This window comes from Perca flavescens, chromosome 9 (assembly GCF_004354835.1).
Source record: "Perca flavescens isolate YP-PL-M2 chromosome 9, PFLA_1.0, whole genome shotgun sequence".
NCBI lineage: Eukaryota > Metazoa > Chordata > Actinopteri > Perciformes > Percidae > Perca > Perca flavescens.
This window is the reverse complement of record NC_041339.1, coordinates 15,562,237-15,577,018: the sequence shown is the minus strand read 5'-3', so window position 1 is coordinate 15,577,018 and position 14,782 is coordinate 15,562,237. Positions and strand designations below refer to the sequence as shown.

At 40.3% G+C, this 14,782-nt stretch overlaps 2 protein-coding genes across 3 annotated transcripts in view; one reads left to right on the top strand and one right to left on the bottom strand.

Annotated features, from left to right (window-relative positions):
• Nucleotides 1-1,121: 1,121 nt before the first annotated feature.
• dio1 (iodothyronine deiodinase 1) lies at nucleotides 1,122-3,812 on the bottom strand. The gene is made up of 4 exons (XM_028587627.1): nucleotides 3,250-3,812; nucleotides 3,002-3,145; nucleotides 2,338-2,537; nucleotides 1,122-2,017 (listed from the first exon to the last, which is right to left on the bottom strand). Exons 1-4 carry the CDS (start codon nucleotides 3,584-3,586, stop codon nucleotides 1,952-1,954), a joined length of 747 nt encoding a protein of 248 aa, XP_028443428.1. The 5' UTR covers nucleotides 3,587-3,812; the 3' UTR covers nucleotides 1,122-1,951.
• Nucleotides 3,813-7,721: 3,909 nt separating this feature from the next.
• glis1b (GLIS family zinc finger 1b) overlaps nucleotides 7,722-14,782 on the top strand; it is a 79,810-nt gene continuing 72,749 nt past the window's right edge. For both annotated transcript variants that reach the window (XM_028588234.1, XM_028588233.1), the window contains exons 1-2: nucleotides 7,722-7,858; nucleotides 8,013-8,335. In XM_028588234.1, coding sequence (XP_028444035.1) covers nucleotides 8,056-8,335 — 280 coding nt within the window. In that variant the 5' untranslated portion in view covers nucleotides 7,722-7,858; nucleotides 8,013-8,055. The remainder of the gene's footprint in view (nucleotides 7,859-8,012; nucleotides 8,336-14,782) is intronic.

Below are 14,782 nucleotides of genomic sequence, written 5' to 3'. Positions count from 1 at the left end.
CTAATCAGACATGTCAAAGCCCACACTACCACTGATGCTCTTCTTTTATTGCGTGCACAAATATTCCAGGAGAAAATATTAAAATGTACCCAAATATATGAGCAGGTACAGTAAATAATGTAGTGTTGTTAAGAAGAGGAGGCAAAAGCTATAACAAAGACAAGAGGAGAGCTAATTAAACTAATTATAAAAAAAACATTTGGGAGTCTAATTATTCTTACCTTGATGGGGAATCAAATATTTGACTGATGCATCTTTATTTATTTATTTTCCATTATCAAATTAGCTGCTCTTTCACCACTTACACAGACGTAAAAAACTAAGACCTTGAAAAGCCATAACACTCATATATGATCAAATTGTTACATAACACTATAGAAGAATTCAAATATGTTATATCCACATTACTGGCAGTGAAACTAGCATTTTACATCTAACTTTAGACACAGCGGAACCCAAAATCAATAGATGTGCAAAGATTAGACAGTTAGGTATTAACTCATATCAGGGCCTTAATGCCACACACAACCCCCATGTACGTGTGTGTGTGTGTGTGTGTGTGTGTGTGTGTGTGTGTGTGTGTACTTGATTTGTTAAACTTGGCATGACCCACCTACAGTACAGTGGGTTTACTATTTATCACATCCAGACAAGACAGCAAACAACAGCCACATTGTCATGTGGTGTCAAACTGCTGTGTACGTCAACATTAAAGACCTGCAGCCATTATCTTAACAGGAACATGATGTAAAAATGAAAACCTCTGGAGCTTTGCAGGCTATCTTGTTTAGTCTTAATGGGTTGGGTTGGGAGAAGATGAGTCACTCAGCGACTCAGAGAAGAGACAATACAACTCCAGATGTGTTTGAAACAATGGCTTACAGTTCTGATGCTTTTTATTTTAGCAAGTCCCTGTGAGAGCAATAACTTCGATCATCAACGTTAATGAAAACGGACCAAAAAATGTGATTGATGTTGGTTTGCATCAGAACAAGGGCTATGGAAACATTCAAAGTGATAATTTGGTAACAAGTGTGCTGATAAAACAAACAAAGTGACTAAATGAAGTGCAACACACTTCAGGTCATATGTTGCATATAAATTGGGAACTTTAAGCCAGAGTCTTTCCAGGTTATTCTTTATTATACCACAATGCAACATTCAAAAGAAATACAATTTTTTTTTGTGATATAAGAACATTCAAAGGAAATGCAGATGGTTATTATACATTGAATGTGTCTAATCACAAATGCTCCTACATAATTCAGAGAAGGTCTTCCTTTGAGTAAGCCATCAAATTACAGTTACCAGAGGTTTGCACTGTAATCATCATATAAAAAGCAGTCTTCTGTGAATCACCTTGGAGCAATCAGCCAATTTTATTTGTCACATCGTCATATAAGCTACAACTCCAGTGAAATCTGTTTAAAGGCACCATTTCTGAATACGGGCAGTGTGCATTTCACCTTGGATTGAGCATTGATACTTTCACAGTATTTATATAGCACCTTTGGAATTGGAATGAAGAAAACTTAGGGGACTTCTACTGTGCACCATGTGATACCTCAAACACAAACTCTTGCCTGGACTGTCTCTCTGTGTCTCACTTTATCTGGCTACAGAAGCCAACGGTTTAAACTGCAGCCGTCATTAAGAAACACTGAGAGGCAAGTTCAAGCTTAGAGACTGACAGCTTTTGAGTACAGGATTGCCTGGAAGCAACTATTAGTGCAAGTTTGGAGCAGATTTAGAACTGCATGTAGATGTGGCAGTGAATTGATTTGAGTCTTGAAAAAACAAAAAGATTTAACAAATGGTGTTAAATCGGTCATATATGTTGGTTACGATGCTGACAAGCCCATCCCATGCTGAACAAAGAGACACACACACCTACATATACAGTACACCAGACTGGTCGGATGGTAAAGACATGTCTTGACTTGAATCAACCTTATTTTATCTTCTCTAGTAACCAACGCACCTCCATAGGATGGTAGCCTATAGGCCCCATGCCCCCCTAGAGAACACAAAGAGAGGAACGTTAGTGACACTTAATAATGTCTAATTCTACATTTCTGGCATGGCTAACATGGGCCTGGCTCCATGCCAAGAATTCGAGAGTTGCATCTCCTCATGCGATAGCGTGAGTGCAGATAACGTTGGAACCTTTACACCCACAATGCTGGTAATATATATATATATATATATATATATATATATATATATATATATATATATATATATATATATATATGACTGTGGGGTGAAATAAAACTTTTCAATCACAAAATAAAAGTACAGGAATATCTCTTAGTGACAGTGGTGCACAGATCCCACCTTGTAGAGAACTTTCCCAGCCTGCAGCACATAAAGCCTCTCAGGCAGAGCACCATACTTTATGGCAGAGACATTATTCATTTCATCCACAACCACGGGACACTGGGGCTCCTTTTGAACCAAGATCTGTGCTGCAGACAGCCTGTCCTCCAGGCTCCGGTGCTGGTTGATGTCAATGTTGTTGGTAAAGGCCCAACCGTCTGAGACAGACATAAAGAATGTGAAACTTATTTTTGATTTATTTTGTTTATTTGGTGAACTCAAAGTGTCAACATTTATTTTTATTTTAAATATCATATTCTATATCATGTCTTCTTTTGACACATAAATCAAAAGACTTGACATAAAGGTGTGTATTGTATTACCTCATCATCGTATTAAGTGATGTAGCCTAATCATGCAATAATTAAAATGCTGTATTTAAAAACCGTCCACAGCAGGTTATATTTGTTTTCATCAAGATGTAAACCGAAGTGGTATAATGGCCAATAGACTATTCTGTACTTCCAAGGGTAAGGAAAACCACTTTTAAGTCTTTCAGAAAAGTAGGCCTACTTAGGCTATAAATAAAAGTTTGCCTGCCTTTCCACTTAGCCTACAGATTTTGGATGCATGGTTTCTCCTCCACCAATACATTTTATGGTGATAAGGACCTTTCTCTCACCTGTTGAATGTGCCTCGGCGATGTAGATCACAAGAAAGTCAGCTACATCGCTGAAGTCCTTGACGAGTTGCTTGAACTCCTCAAGTTTGTACATAAACGGGGGTCAGGTGCAACTTCCAAAACTCAACACCAGCGGCCTGGTGTCTGCAAAAGAATACAACAGCTCTAAATTTAGGAGCACAGAGAAAGAGAGAGAGAGAGAGAGAGAGAGAGAGAGAGAGAGAGAGAGAGAGAGTCTCATCACGCACCTTTCAAGTACTTGAAGACACTGGTGTTCTTTCCCTCCATGTTGACCACAGGTGTGTCCGGAGCGTCTCCTCCCAAAAACGCCTCTTGTCCGAGAGACAACCACATATATTGAGAGACGGTTTTAAAGAAGATGACAGAGCCAAACGTCTGACCCCAATCTTCATACTTAAAGTTGGGATTCTGAGTCATGGTGGTCTTTTCACCCATTTTGAGGAGTATCTTCTTGGTGAGACTTGGTGAAATATATCGCATGATCAAGATTATGATATTGATTCCTATCATATAGCAAAACATGCATGTTGTCGACAAATAGACCATCAGTCTTTGCAAATACATGTTTGCTCCTTGATGGTGAACTCCCGTTTTCACAGCGCCTCAGTCATCTGATTGTTGAAACATGTCGGTTGCCGCCCACTCGGCTAACGTTGGATAAAAGCTGCCTTCAAGGCCCCTTTTGAGAGCTCGTACTTTGTACATCGCAAGTTAACACGGATCCTTTGTGATGCATACATTGATGTTGACGTTTCCATCTTACCAGACCTCCCAGTAGGCTACTGTTGGTGTTGGAAACGATGGCACTTCAGAGGTCTTCCTTTAGGACGCCTCGTCCGAAGCAGAGAAGTAGCCATAGCAGAGAAGTAGCCATGCCGTGGTAAAGGAAAAAAATGGCATTTGATTTCCATGGACATGGTTTGCTATTGTGCTGGCTAGAGGTGAATTCACGTTAAATTTGTGACACCCGTACGTGTACATAACATTCTAGGGTTTCCCTACACAAACCTTAGGGGCTTTAAGGTCATATTTCGTGATCTCACAGATGTTTTCAACATTTCAATCCAATTTTTCGGTAACACTTTACAATAAGGTACACAAAAATGTTGGTAGTTACTGAGGAACGAACGAGGAACGAATATGGAACTAATGAGGAACAAATGCTTAGTTAATGATTAGTTACTGATTGACTCATCCATTTAATAGACTGGTAGCTACTGTTAAATGAATGAGTAACGAATGGTTATTGTTACTCATTCATTTAAAAGTAGCTACTGTTTACCAGTAAATAATCATTAGTGCTTGAATCAGTCAATCAGTAACTAATCATTAGCTAACCATTCGTTAGCCTACTCATTCATTCAACAGTAGCTGCGGTCTGTTTACCAGTAACCTAACTAATCATTAGTCCTTGAATCACAGTCAGTCAGTAAAGTCATTAACCAACCATTCGTTCCTCAGTAGCTAGGCTAGCTACATTTTTGTGTACCTTATTGTCAAGTGTTACCATTTTTTTTAAAGTAGATGGACTGATTGACAGCTTCCCAAAAGTGAAGCTAAAACATTTCGATCGCCCCCTGGTGGAAGGCTGCAGTAAACGTCATAAACCCCGCCCCCATCCATGTTAGAGGAGGGGACACGTTATTATTATCAAAGGCAGTTATATAGTTAAAGAGAATCTTTGTTATTAAACTAAAAAATGTAAAAAATAAATAAAAGCCAAATACATTTTTCCCAAAGATTGTTTCTGTCAAATTAGGTAGCCTAGTTCTTATCATGCTGATGTTTGTTCAAGTGTTTATTTTCTGATAGGAAACGGGATGAAACGTCATGATTGACAGCTGTGACTTGCGATTTGTCGGGCATGTATGGGCGGGACTTCGATAGATGGTCTAAATTCACTACTCTGAAGTTAACGTTCAGCCCTCCGCTAGTCTAGTTTACTGCTGTACTCTAATGCATAACTGCACTTAATGTTAGTAATGAAACAAAAATCTGACACATCCCATGACTGTGAATGTATGAAAAGTAGGCTATGGGTATTTAAATTAAGATAAGATTTTGGTCTGGTGGCACAACTTGTTCACCATAGATATCCAGTGATGGATGTGTCTTGCTTGCTGAATCATTTTTATTCTCAGAAACAATTGTGACCATTGGGGCGATCTAGCTAGTGGTTCCCAAAGTGGGGGCCGGGTACCCCCAGGGGTCCTTGAGGGGGTTCCAGGGGGTCTGAAGTAAAAAGGGGAATCAAATATTCACTATAATTCCAGCCATATGACACAGTGACAGAATATAGGACTATTTTGGTCATGGGTTTCATACATAATCTGTAATAAAACATCTTAAAGCAAAAAAAATCCTATCAGATGGGGGTCCGTGGTTAAATTTGTGTCAGTTTGGGGGTCCATGTTTGGGAGCCACTGATCTAAAAGACCATGAAACTCATGCACTCAGTTCCCACATTTATCGTGCGTTCAGAAAAAAATAAAATCTTTTTTTTCAATGGTTAAAGCTGTCCTAAATGATTCACTTTTGTACCCCTCTCTCCTTGACTTTCCTCCCTTCCTTTCCTTTCCACCGGATAACTGCCCCACCTCGCCATTAGTTTATGTTATTAACATATGTGTATTCAAATGTGTGCACTGTACTTGATTGGTATTTGTTCACTCTAATGCAGAGAGTGGGAGAAACTATGATGATCAATCTGCCGATGTTCCTTAAATTGCCCAAGTTGCCAACTACCACCTGGTAGGTGAAGTAGAGATGTAACATGCAGGCAATCTTCAGTCACAGCTATTTAATCACTTGAAAGTATAAGATGTGGATTCTGTACATTCCTTCTCGTTTTTGGCTCTGTGTGAAAAATAGACAAAATATGTAATTGCATGTAACAGTGTGTGCACTAGGCTTATGGAAAAGGCTATGATTTCTTAAACTACAGGCCTGTATGTGGCAGCCACAGTGTTATATTTCAAGATTTATCAAAGCATACAATAACAATTAAACAATAGTTTACTTCAGCCTATTCCACAAAAGTGTTGATGTCAAAGTCCCAAGATTTAACCAGACTCAGTTTTGGGCATTTTCTTTTGGAAATGACATCAGTATCTAAACAGCAGAGTGGAGAGGAATACAGTCAATAAGATATGTTTCATGTGGTTTCCAAACTTATTTACTGAAAATAAAACAGCATGACAAAGAGTTACAGGGTTACAGTGAATGAACAGCTAGGTGCATACATGCTCAAAAGAACACATTATATCCATTGCTTAAACCAGCAATAGACGTAAGTGCTTTCTCTCTTTATCCTGCTGTCGTCCGTGTTCATCCACGTGGATTCATATTTCCAACAGCACGCAAAGGCAGCATCACATTGCCGTCCTGCATTTCCGCGTTTTTAAAGCCCAAACCTATTGCACAGACAGAACCATTTGGCGCAACACAACACCTCTAACAGAATATTTATATCATTATATTTATATTTATATCATACTCTTTAACTCGACCGTTTTTCCACCTACCCGCTTGTATTTTGCACTCTAATAACCATATGTTTGATGTTGCTCACGGTGTCAACTCTGACCTTCAGGATTTTTCTTACAACGGAAAGGCCACTTGGTGACGCTGTAGAATAGCATTTCCCACATAAACACTGTTCTAGATAAGGATAAGGCAGCTCTCTCAACACGGAGTTTATCACAGGAAATCACAATGTAACGCGTAGCCTATGGACGTTGGCGAGACCTGGCAGATAACTCTATTTAATTCTTTATTTTTAATTAAGTTAAATTTTAAAGCCATATTCCAAAGATATCGGGTAATCGTTATGATATTTTTTTTAGTAGTCACTCAGACGTAATGAACCATGATCCAGAGAATAATTTAAAAATAACTCATAAATCATGCAGTTTTGAAATAATATTAGGTAGACTTAGCTCAAACAAAACAACAGCATGCTGAAAAAAATGCCCCTCAGTGTGTGAATTAAAACATTTTCATTCACGTTTTTAGGAGACATGGTACATTTGGAAACAACATTAACCTAAATTATGTCAACATTCTGCTGTAGGTCTAATTTACATCCCAGTTTTCTTAAGTAGGCCTAACGTCAATCTCTCTATAGCCTAAATGGATTAAAGTAGGCTAATTAGGCTTATATAAAAGTCCAAAACGTGATGTGCTTTATATCGGGATCATTCTGAATTGCAGCTACATTTCAGTGGTATTTTCGATTATAGCCTACATGTTTTGAAACGAAGCAGAGAAATGGCTGATATGATTTGATCATAACGCACCGCGGGCGTAGCCTAGGCTACTGCACCAAAGCTTGGAGAACAGCGTTGTTGAATGATCTGGTTAACTTTATTATTATTTTTTTACATCAAACGTTGAAGACTGGCTTTGTTCTGTGCGACATCCGACGTTATCTGTCACATATTGTGGAGATTGTTTTGTAAATGTCTGAAGGTGCTAAAAACGTTGAAGACTGGATAACGAGCGGTAGGCTGAATGCCAGGTATCAGCATTCGCGCATGCTGTAGCTCGCCAACTTCACATCCGAGCTCGCCAACAGCAGTCTTGATCCATCTTATCCTCCCACAGAAACACGGACACACTCTTCATTGGTGCTTCTGAATCCCGAGTGCCAATCAGAGAGAGAGAGAGAGAGAGAGAGAGAGAGAGAGGCAGAGAGACGCATGGGATGCTGATGACTGAACTCACTGAGATGATGCTATCGATCAGGCTTGCGGATGCTCTCCACCTCAGTTTGAAAAACATGCTCATGTGCGCAATTCGACTTTTTTTCTGCTCCTCATCGGCTAATTGAATAAGGTAGGTGTTGCCAAATCCCTAAAGTTTAATCGTTTTGTTCGATGTTTGATTCTATCTTGAAGTGAATGCATCGCACGGGGGGAAACAGCCCGTCTTGGCGTTGATGCAGTACGCAGTGATTTGAGTCCTTTTTTTTTTTTTTTTGCGTGCGCAGGTAATGTGAGCAGCAGAGCCGCACACTGCATGCCGAGTCATCGATGCAGAACCCCTCAGCGCTGTTCGGGATGGTCAGCCACTGTCAGACCCCCACTTTTACAGACTTCACCGGCTTGTCGCTCTCCGTGTACGGCAGCAAGGCGGACATCTGTACGCGGCGGGCCGGGAGCGCTGGTTTTGGATCGCAGATTTGCCGGACTTCCCATGACACCCTGAGTCAAATGAACTGCGCCAGCCCAAAGAGTCTCGGCGCATCCGAAGAAAAGGCGCATCTGGCAGCCAAAGCTCCGCGCTCGTGCCTCTCTCTTCCTCCCGTGCAAGGTAGGCTCCCCAGTCCCAAATGTGAGCACGAGCCCACACGTCTTTAACTGATGCCGTTGAAGTGTTTGGGGGGTTATAAAGTTGATCGAGTGATTTGATGATTTCTGAACACAATGGATACATTGGAGTAATGCAGGAATTAGTCTCTCTCCTTAAAACAATCTACAAGGTTAACAATAACAAATTCAGTCAAACAGCAGCTGTGTCAGTCTTGCCAATTTGACCAATTAGCCAATTACCAATTAGTTTCTATGTTATTTAAGATAAAAAGCCATCATCCAAAATAATGTTGCTTCCATATGGCTCCTCAAGAGCATCCTTTGAAGCAGCTGTGCTGTGTATTTGTGTGTTGAGAGCCCTGTTTGCAGTTGTGGATTAGGTCTGTTAATTAAATCCAGAGCTCACTTGGATCCTCGGCCAATTCATAAATAACACCAGAATCAAAGTGTCTGTTGCACACGAAGACCATGTGAAGTGATGTACAGTATGTGGAGTAGCTGCCAAACAAGTGTCCTTTATTTCCTAAGGATGTTAACAAAGCATGCAGCGTTTAGCTCACCTGATTAGTGTGAAGTGGGCTCACAGTTCACAGTTTAAAACAATATTTAAAGAATAATTAATTTTAAAAAAAATATATTTTTTTTCTTGTTTTCTGTCAAATTTAGAAAGGTAGAAAAATATTAATCCTGAATGTGATTAACTGTAAATGCTCAAATGGCTCACAATTCATATTTGAATTAGTGCCATCCAAAAAAGAAAAAGAAAAAAAAAGAAAATAGAATAAATGTTGACTTGGCACTCATCATTTTAAGCGAAAAAACTTTAAAACAATTACACAGATGAAATAAGCACTGTCATACAGATAGCATCCAGAGTGGAAACTGGGCTTTACGTCTCTGTACGAGCCTGCTCCAGCCTGTTTAGACAGAGTGTTGTTGTGAGAGGGCGGAGGTAATTACAGCCCCATCCTAAATTATGATTAGACGGAACAGACTTTTATATTAGCAATCATCCTTGCAGCTAGAAGAGGATCAGCAGATTTGATTATTGTTTCTTCTTGCTAAACACAAACCATATGTCTGCCGAATGCGTCTCAGCATTTATGAGTTCTCTTGGAGCACAGTTGTGCCCTCAGCCCTCCATCCCCAGCATCCCGAACCAGAATGAATCGTCTCATTGTCTTTGCAACGCTTTTGAACTCGCTTCCCGTAAATTGTGGGAATGCAAGATGTGTTATGCGTTTGTGGATTATGTTGAGCAGATTAACATTGAAGTGGACACATCTCTGTTTGTTTGGTTCTGACTGTGAGGCAGTTGAGTGACATTTTAATAGTTTCAATATCTTGTGGGTTCATGAATTAAAATAGTTTTCCGCCTTCTTTTCAAAGTGCTAAAAAAAAAAAAGCAATCCAATATCTACTTCCTGAAGCACATACTGATTCAACTACACATCCAAACATATTGCACATTCATGATTTGGCAGTAATACATTTTCACATTATATTTGACTGTACTATTTCAGTAATGAAAAGTTTTATTCAGGTCAACTTGTACTCCTAACATTGCTATCTATATGAATATGGGCTGTATTGTAGACATTTTGTGTTTAATAGTCTCTTATGGTAAGCATGGAGTATGAAAGCGATCTCAGTACTCATCAGTCTTTTGTATCATGCCTCATTTCAGGCTGATCGTATTACATACTCCCATTTGGGGACCGAGCTGGAATTTAAACTGCATTCTCAACCATTACTTTAGATTTATACTGAAATGAATCTTTGAACAAACACAGACTGTAATGTTTATCCTGATGGAAGTGAGACACTGGAGGAAGAACTTGCCTCAGACGGGAGATTTCTGACCTTTAACTGTGCACCCTGTGATTGCAAAATCTGAACAATTACTCAGTAATAAAGGTGAATCGAGGTGAGTCGAATCCTGTATGGTTTTTCTGGGAGGTACTCTGAGACATTTGCATTCAGTGCTCCTCCGTTGATTTCCTAATTACTCACAAAAATGTGAATCTACGCTGTTTGTTAATTCTTAACGTGTGTTTCCAAGTGTCTAATTGAGAAACAGCGTGAAAGATTGACAGTGAGTGAGAAAGCTTGCGTGTTAACGAAGGAAAGAGTTACAAAGCTGAAGTGCCGTTGTGTGAGTAGACTTTTTACAGGCTTGGATTCGATTTTTATGGGCCAGGTATCCTGAGATGAGAAAAATAACTCAACATTTAGTCCAAACTTGCTGTGTCTGTTCAACCTCGCCGTGTTGCCAGCAGAAATCCAAAGACTATTTTTCATAATTTTTCTTTACGTCAAAGTTGAATGAAGCACAAATCGCAGTGACTTATGCCACACCTGGTGCGTAAGTGTATTGCTCTTCATGAGTGGAACAGCGGCTGATCATCGTCCTTACACTACGAATCCACTGTGCTATAAATATTAGCGGCCACCAGCAAAGAAAATATTTAGCTTGCAAAGAAAAACACTTGACCCCTCTTGAAAAGAAATATCAGCTTTGAATGGTGTGTGTACTCTAGCATCATTCGATACCTTACTAAAGTTTCTCCTGGCCCGGGACGACGCTGCAGAGTGTGTGAGCTTATTTGAGGAAAATGTTTGAGTTAGAGGAGTGTGCTGGAGTCCCAAACTCCCTCTCTCAGATAAATGCAGAGGTCTGTCTGTTGATTCAGCCTGCGAAGAGATGAGTAATGGATATTTGGATTGAATTATTGTCTATTACTATTTCTTGTCGTCTTTTGCCAACACACATCACCGTGACATGTTTATTATAAAACTGTACATACAGTATTTATACATGCAGTGTGCACACCTTTTTTTTTTTGAGGTGAAGTGACATTGGCACCAATGTTGAATTTCCTCAAAATGACTTAGTTTCCTGTGTTTTCCCCAGCAGCATTTGTAGACGTCAGACTCTGGTGCGATAATCTGACTGTTATGAGAAACAACCGACATTACAGCCCCGCTTCGAGCCTCCGCTGTGTCAAACGCTTAATGACAGCTTACCAGTAGCTTGTGAATAGTTTTGGTCGTGTGTTCGCAGAGAAACACATTAAGGGCTTTCGGTGAAGTCACTTATTCTAATCAAACTATGTGGTTTGTTTATTATTATTCTTTGCAGAAGGAGGAGTTGGCTTTCATGTTCTCTATTTTCTCTGTGGGACTGATTTCGTCATTACTTTGCAAGCAAAATGTTCTCGTCATAACAAATTTGGATATAGAAAAGTAATTGATAATAGAAATGTTCCAAAAATATACTTATCATTCATCACAAAAGTACTCAAAAAATATGGCGCTCAGCCTAACCTACAAAGGAACTGGTGTTCACATTTAATGTATCCAGTGTGTTCCATTGCCTTCTTTGGGTTGTTGTTTAGAGACTTTCATCTATGGTAAATCTTGAGATTTGTGTCACATCAAATGTTTCTACAGCTATAATTCTGGGAAAATGTTTGCTTCAGCTGTTTCAAATTTCTTAAATTACCTTGGACTTCAGGCTTATAATTGCTTTAAGTCGGCTTTGATGTATGCACAGATCGTATTATTATTTCTTCATCTTGGATCTCAGTATTTTTGGGGGTTTTGACTTGTGAGCCAGTTGTCATTTGTGACACTGTTATACCCGTTTTGCTGAATCTGGGGTATGACCGTAGTCTGTGTCAATGATTCAAGAGTTTGTTAAGTGGTGGTTGAATAGTAGTAGTGCTTTGTCAACTGGTTGTGTAATGCCTAAAAGACCAAAGAGATGGTACTAAATCCTAAATCTTTAGAAAATGTATTACTGATGGATGGATGGATTGCCAGGGGGCAAGTGATTGAGCGATGTGATGCAGTGCAAATATTTAGGTGTGAATTTTGACCACAGTTTAGATTAGGGGCACTGTGGCTGTCACTCAGTGTGTATGTATGTGTGTGTCTGTGTGTGTGTGTGTGTGTGTGTGTGTGTGTGTGTGTGTGTGTGTGTGTGTGTGTGTGTGTGTGTGTGTGTGTGTGTGTGTGTGTGTTGGGTGGAACCCATGCCAAAACCAAATATTTTCTTCTTTCTTCAAATTTTGCGTTATTGTATTTATTTTTTGGGGCTTTTCCCTTTATTAAGTAGCAACAGTGGATAGACATGAATGGGGGAGAGAGATGGGGGATGACACGCAGCAAAGGGCAGCAGGTCAGATTCAAACCTGTGCCGCTGCAGGCCTCAGCCTACATGGGTCGAACACTGGTGAGCTAGAGGCCGTCCCGTTATTGTATTTTGAATTATACTCTAGCAAAGCTGAAAACCAACGATGGCCGATATCCAAATCCTCCGAGACGCAAGCCTTCTAAAATGTCGGTTTTTGTGCCACTTTCACATTTTAATTTGTCTCTAAAAATTTCCATTATAACATTATACCCATTCCTTTCTTTAAAAAAAATGAAATTTAATTGTAAGTAAGACACTGAATCCCTGCTACCTCACCGGATCTTTTCTCTGGAAAAGAGAATAAGTCAACTTGAGCATCAAAATATCCATTTATTAAGTTCAGTTGGATCTGACAGAGTAACTGAGGATCTCCACATTACTGTTGGTCAGTGTGCCAAGAGGTTGTAGCAGCGACGGAAGGTTATAGCAGCTATTCCTCCCAGATGTTGTGAAAGACTGATCAACCCTCCGAGGAAACATTTTGCTGTCACTGTTGCTAAAAGAGATATGACCTTCGATTGAACTCGTGGTTCACTTAGTTTCACGGGCAAGGTTAACTGAGAATTCTTTTTTTTTTTTAACAGATTGCGCAGAGGTTACATATGGTACATCTTTATGTATTACGTGTCAGTTTACACCCAGTGCTATTTTACATAGCATATAATTTGAATAGAATTTGTCAACAGGAACTAACAAACAACCAACCACACATCGGCTCTTTCTGCATTTGTGCCTCTAAATCATGCAGTATGATGATAGGAAACTTGTGAGAAGAATGATGGTTCTTCTCACAAGTTTTCTCACCAGTCAGTACATACCCATGATCCAAAGAGAGTGCCTCAGCCCACGTCTTTTGCGTCCTGTATGAGCTCAGCGGTGAGTTATGGGCAAATGCAAGGGTGTTGCAGCGTGTAATGTTTGCAGCATGTTCCATTGATTCATAAAGTGGAGGCCCGGTGATGATTCGGCAGCGGTATTCCCGTAAACCTCTGTCTGGCTGAGATGCTGAGGAGGGAATGCTGGGTAATGGAATGAGAGTGCTTCCTGAGTCACACAGCCACTAGAGAGGGAGAGTGAGAGAACACCCCTGGTCTGGCATCTGCTTGGCTGAATCACCTCAATCAAACTTGGCCGGGAATACACATGACGTGTGTGGAAATGGGAGATAAGTGGCAGAGGAAGAGACGAGTGTTGCATCACCTTGACTGAAGTTGGATTCAAAGAGAGAGAAGGAGATTTATGGGAGTTTGTGAACGTTTCTGCCCAAGTGTCTTCTGAGTAGTCCTCTAGTTGCAAAATGACCATGTGCATGTATCAACCCACAAACAGACAGACACAAAGCATACATTTTTAGTTCTCTGCTGTCCTTATCCTTCTCCGTAGCCTGTCGGTCAGGTCAAATGTTCTCATTCTTATGTGACCAGTGTGGTATGACTATTGCATCTCACTGTAACCAAAGGAATTCAGATTTTCATTCTGTCAATGAATCCAACCAGTCACACAGCAAAAATATGATCTGGTTCGAGTAAGTGTCGAAATATTACTGGAATACCAGAAGAAAATGTGCTCTGGGCCTCGGTTTAATCAAGAAAAAGCTGCAGAGTTGGCTCAGATATGGCATCATAAAAATGTATTTTTAGTCTAAACCTTGCCTTGAGAAGTACTCACAAAGTTTCACACACCACACTTTTGCTGATGAGGGGAAAAAAGCTGCCAGCTTATTGTGAATCAGACCAGATTTGTTTTACCTTTTTAACTATTTGCAGCACAGATAAAGAGACTTTTCTCGGATTCCTTTCGCCTGGACAGACATGCCACGGCTGACCACATGTCTATAGAGTCTGTATTACTCATGCATTTTCAGACGGCAGCGACTCCTCTCGCAGACCTCTCCGTGTATGACTTAGCACACGGGTGGGTTTTTGATTTACATCTCGGCTGTGCCACTTGCTGTTCTTGGCTCAACACTGCTGTGTTTCATCAAAGAAAAATCCGCTCCCCTCTGACTGTGGCAGTTAAGGCGGCCGTCCGCCGCTGCGCTGCCTCTGCCAGAGCTGACTGGGCCCTCGCAGCTGTCAGCTGGAGAGAGAGACAGAAAGAGAGAGAGATGGCAGGAGAGAGATGTGGCCATTAGGATCAGGGCTTCAATGACCTCCCTAAACAAGCTGCAAGAACACAGATTGTTTGTGTGTGAAAGGGCAGTTTTGGACATCTGAGTCAATCACGAGGAGGCTCCCATTTCCCATTTCC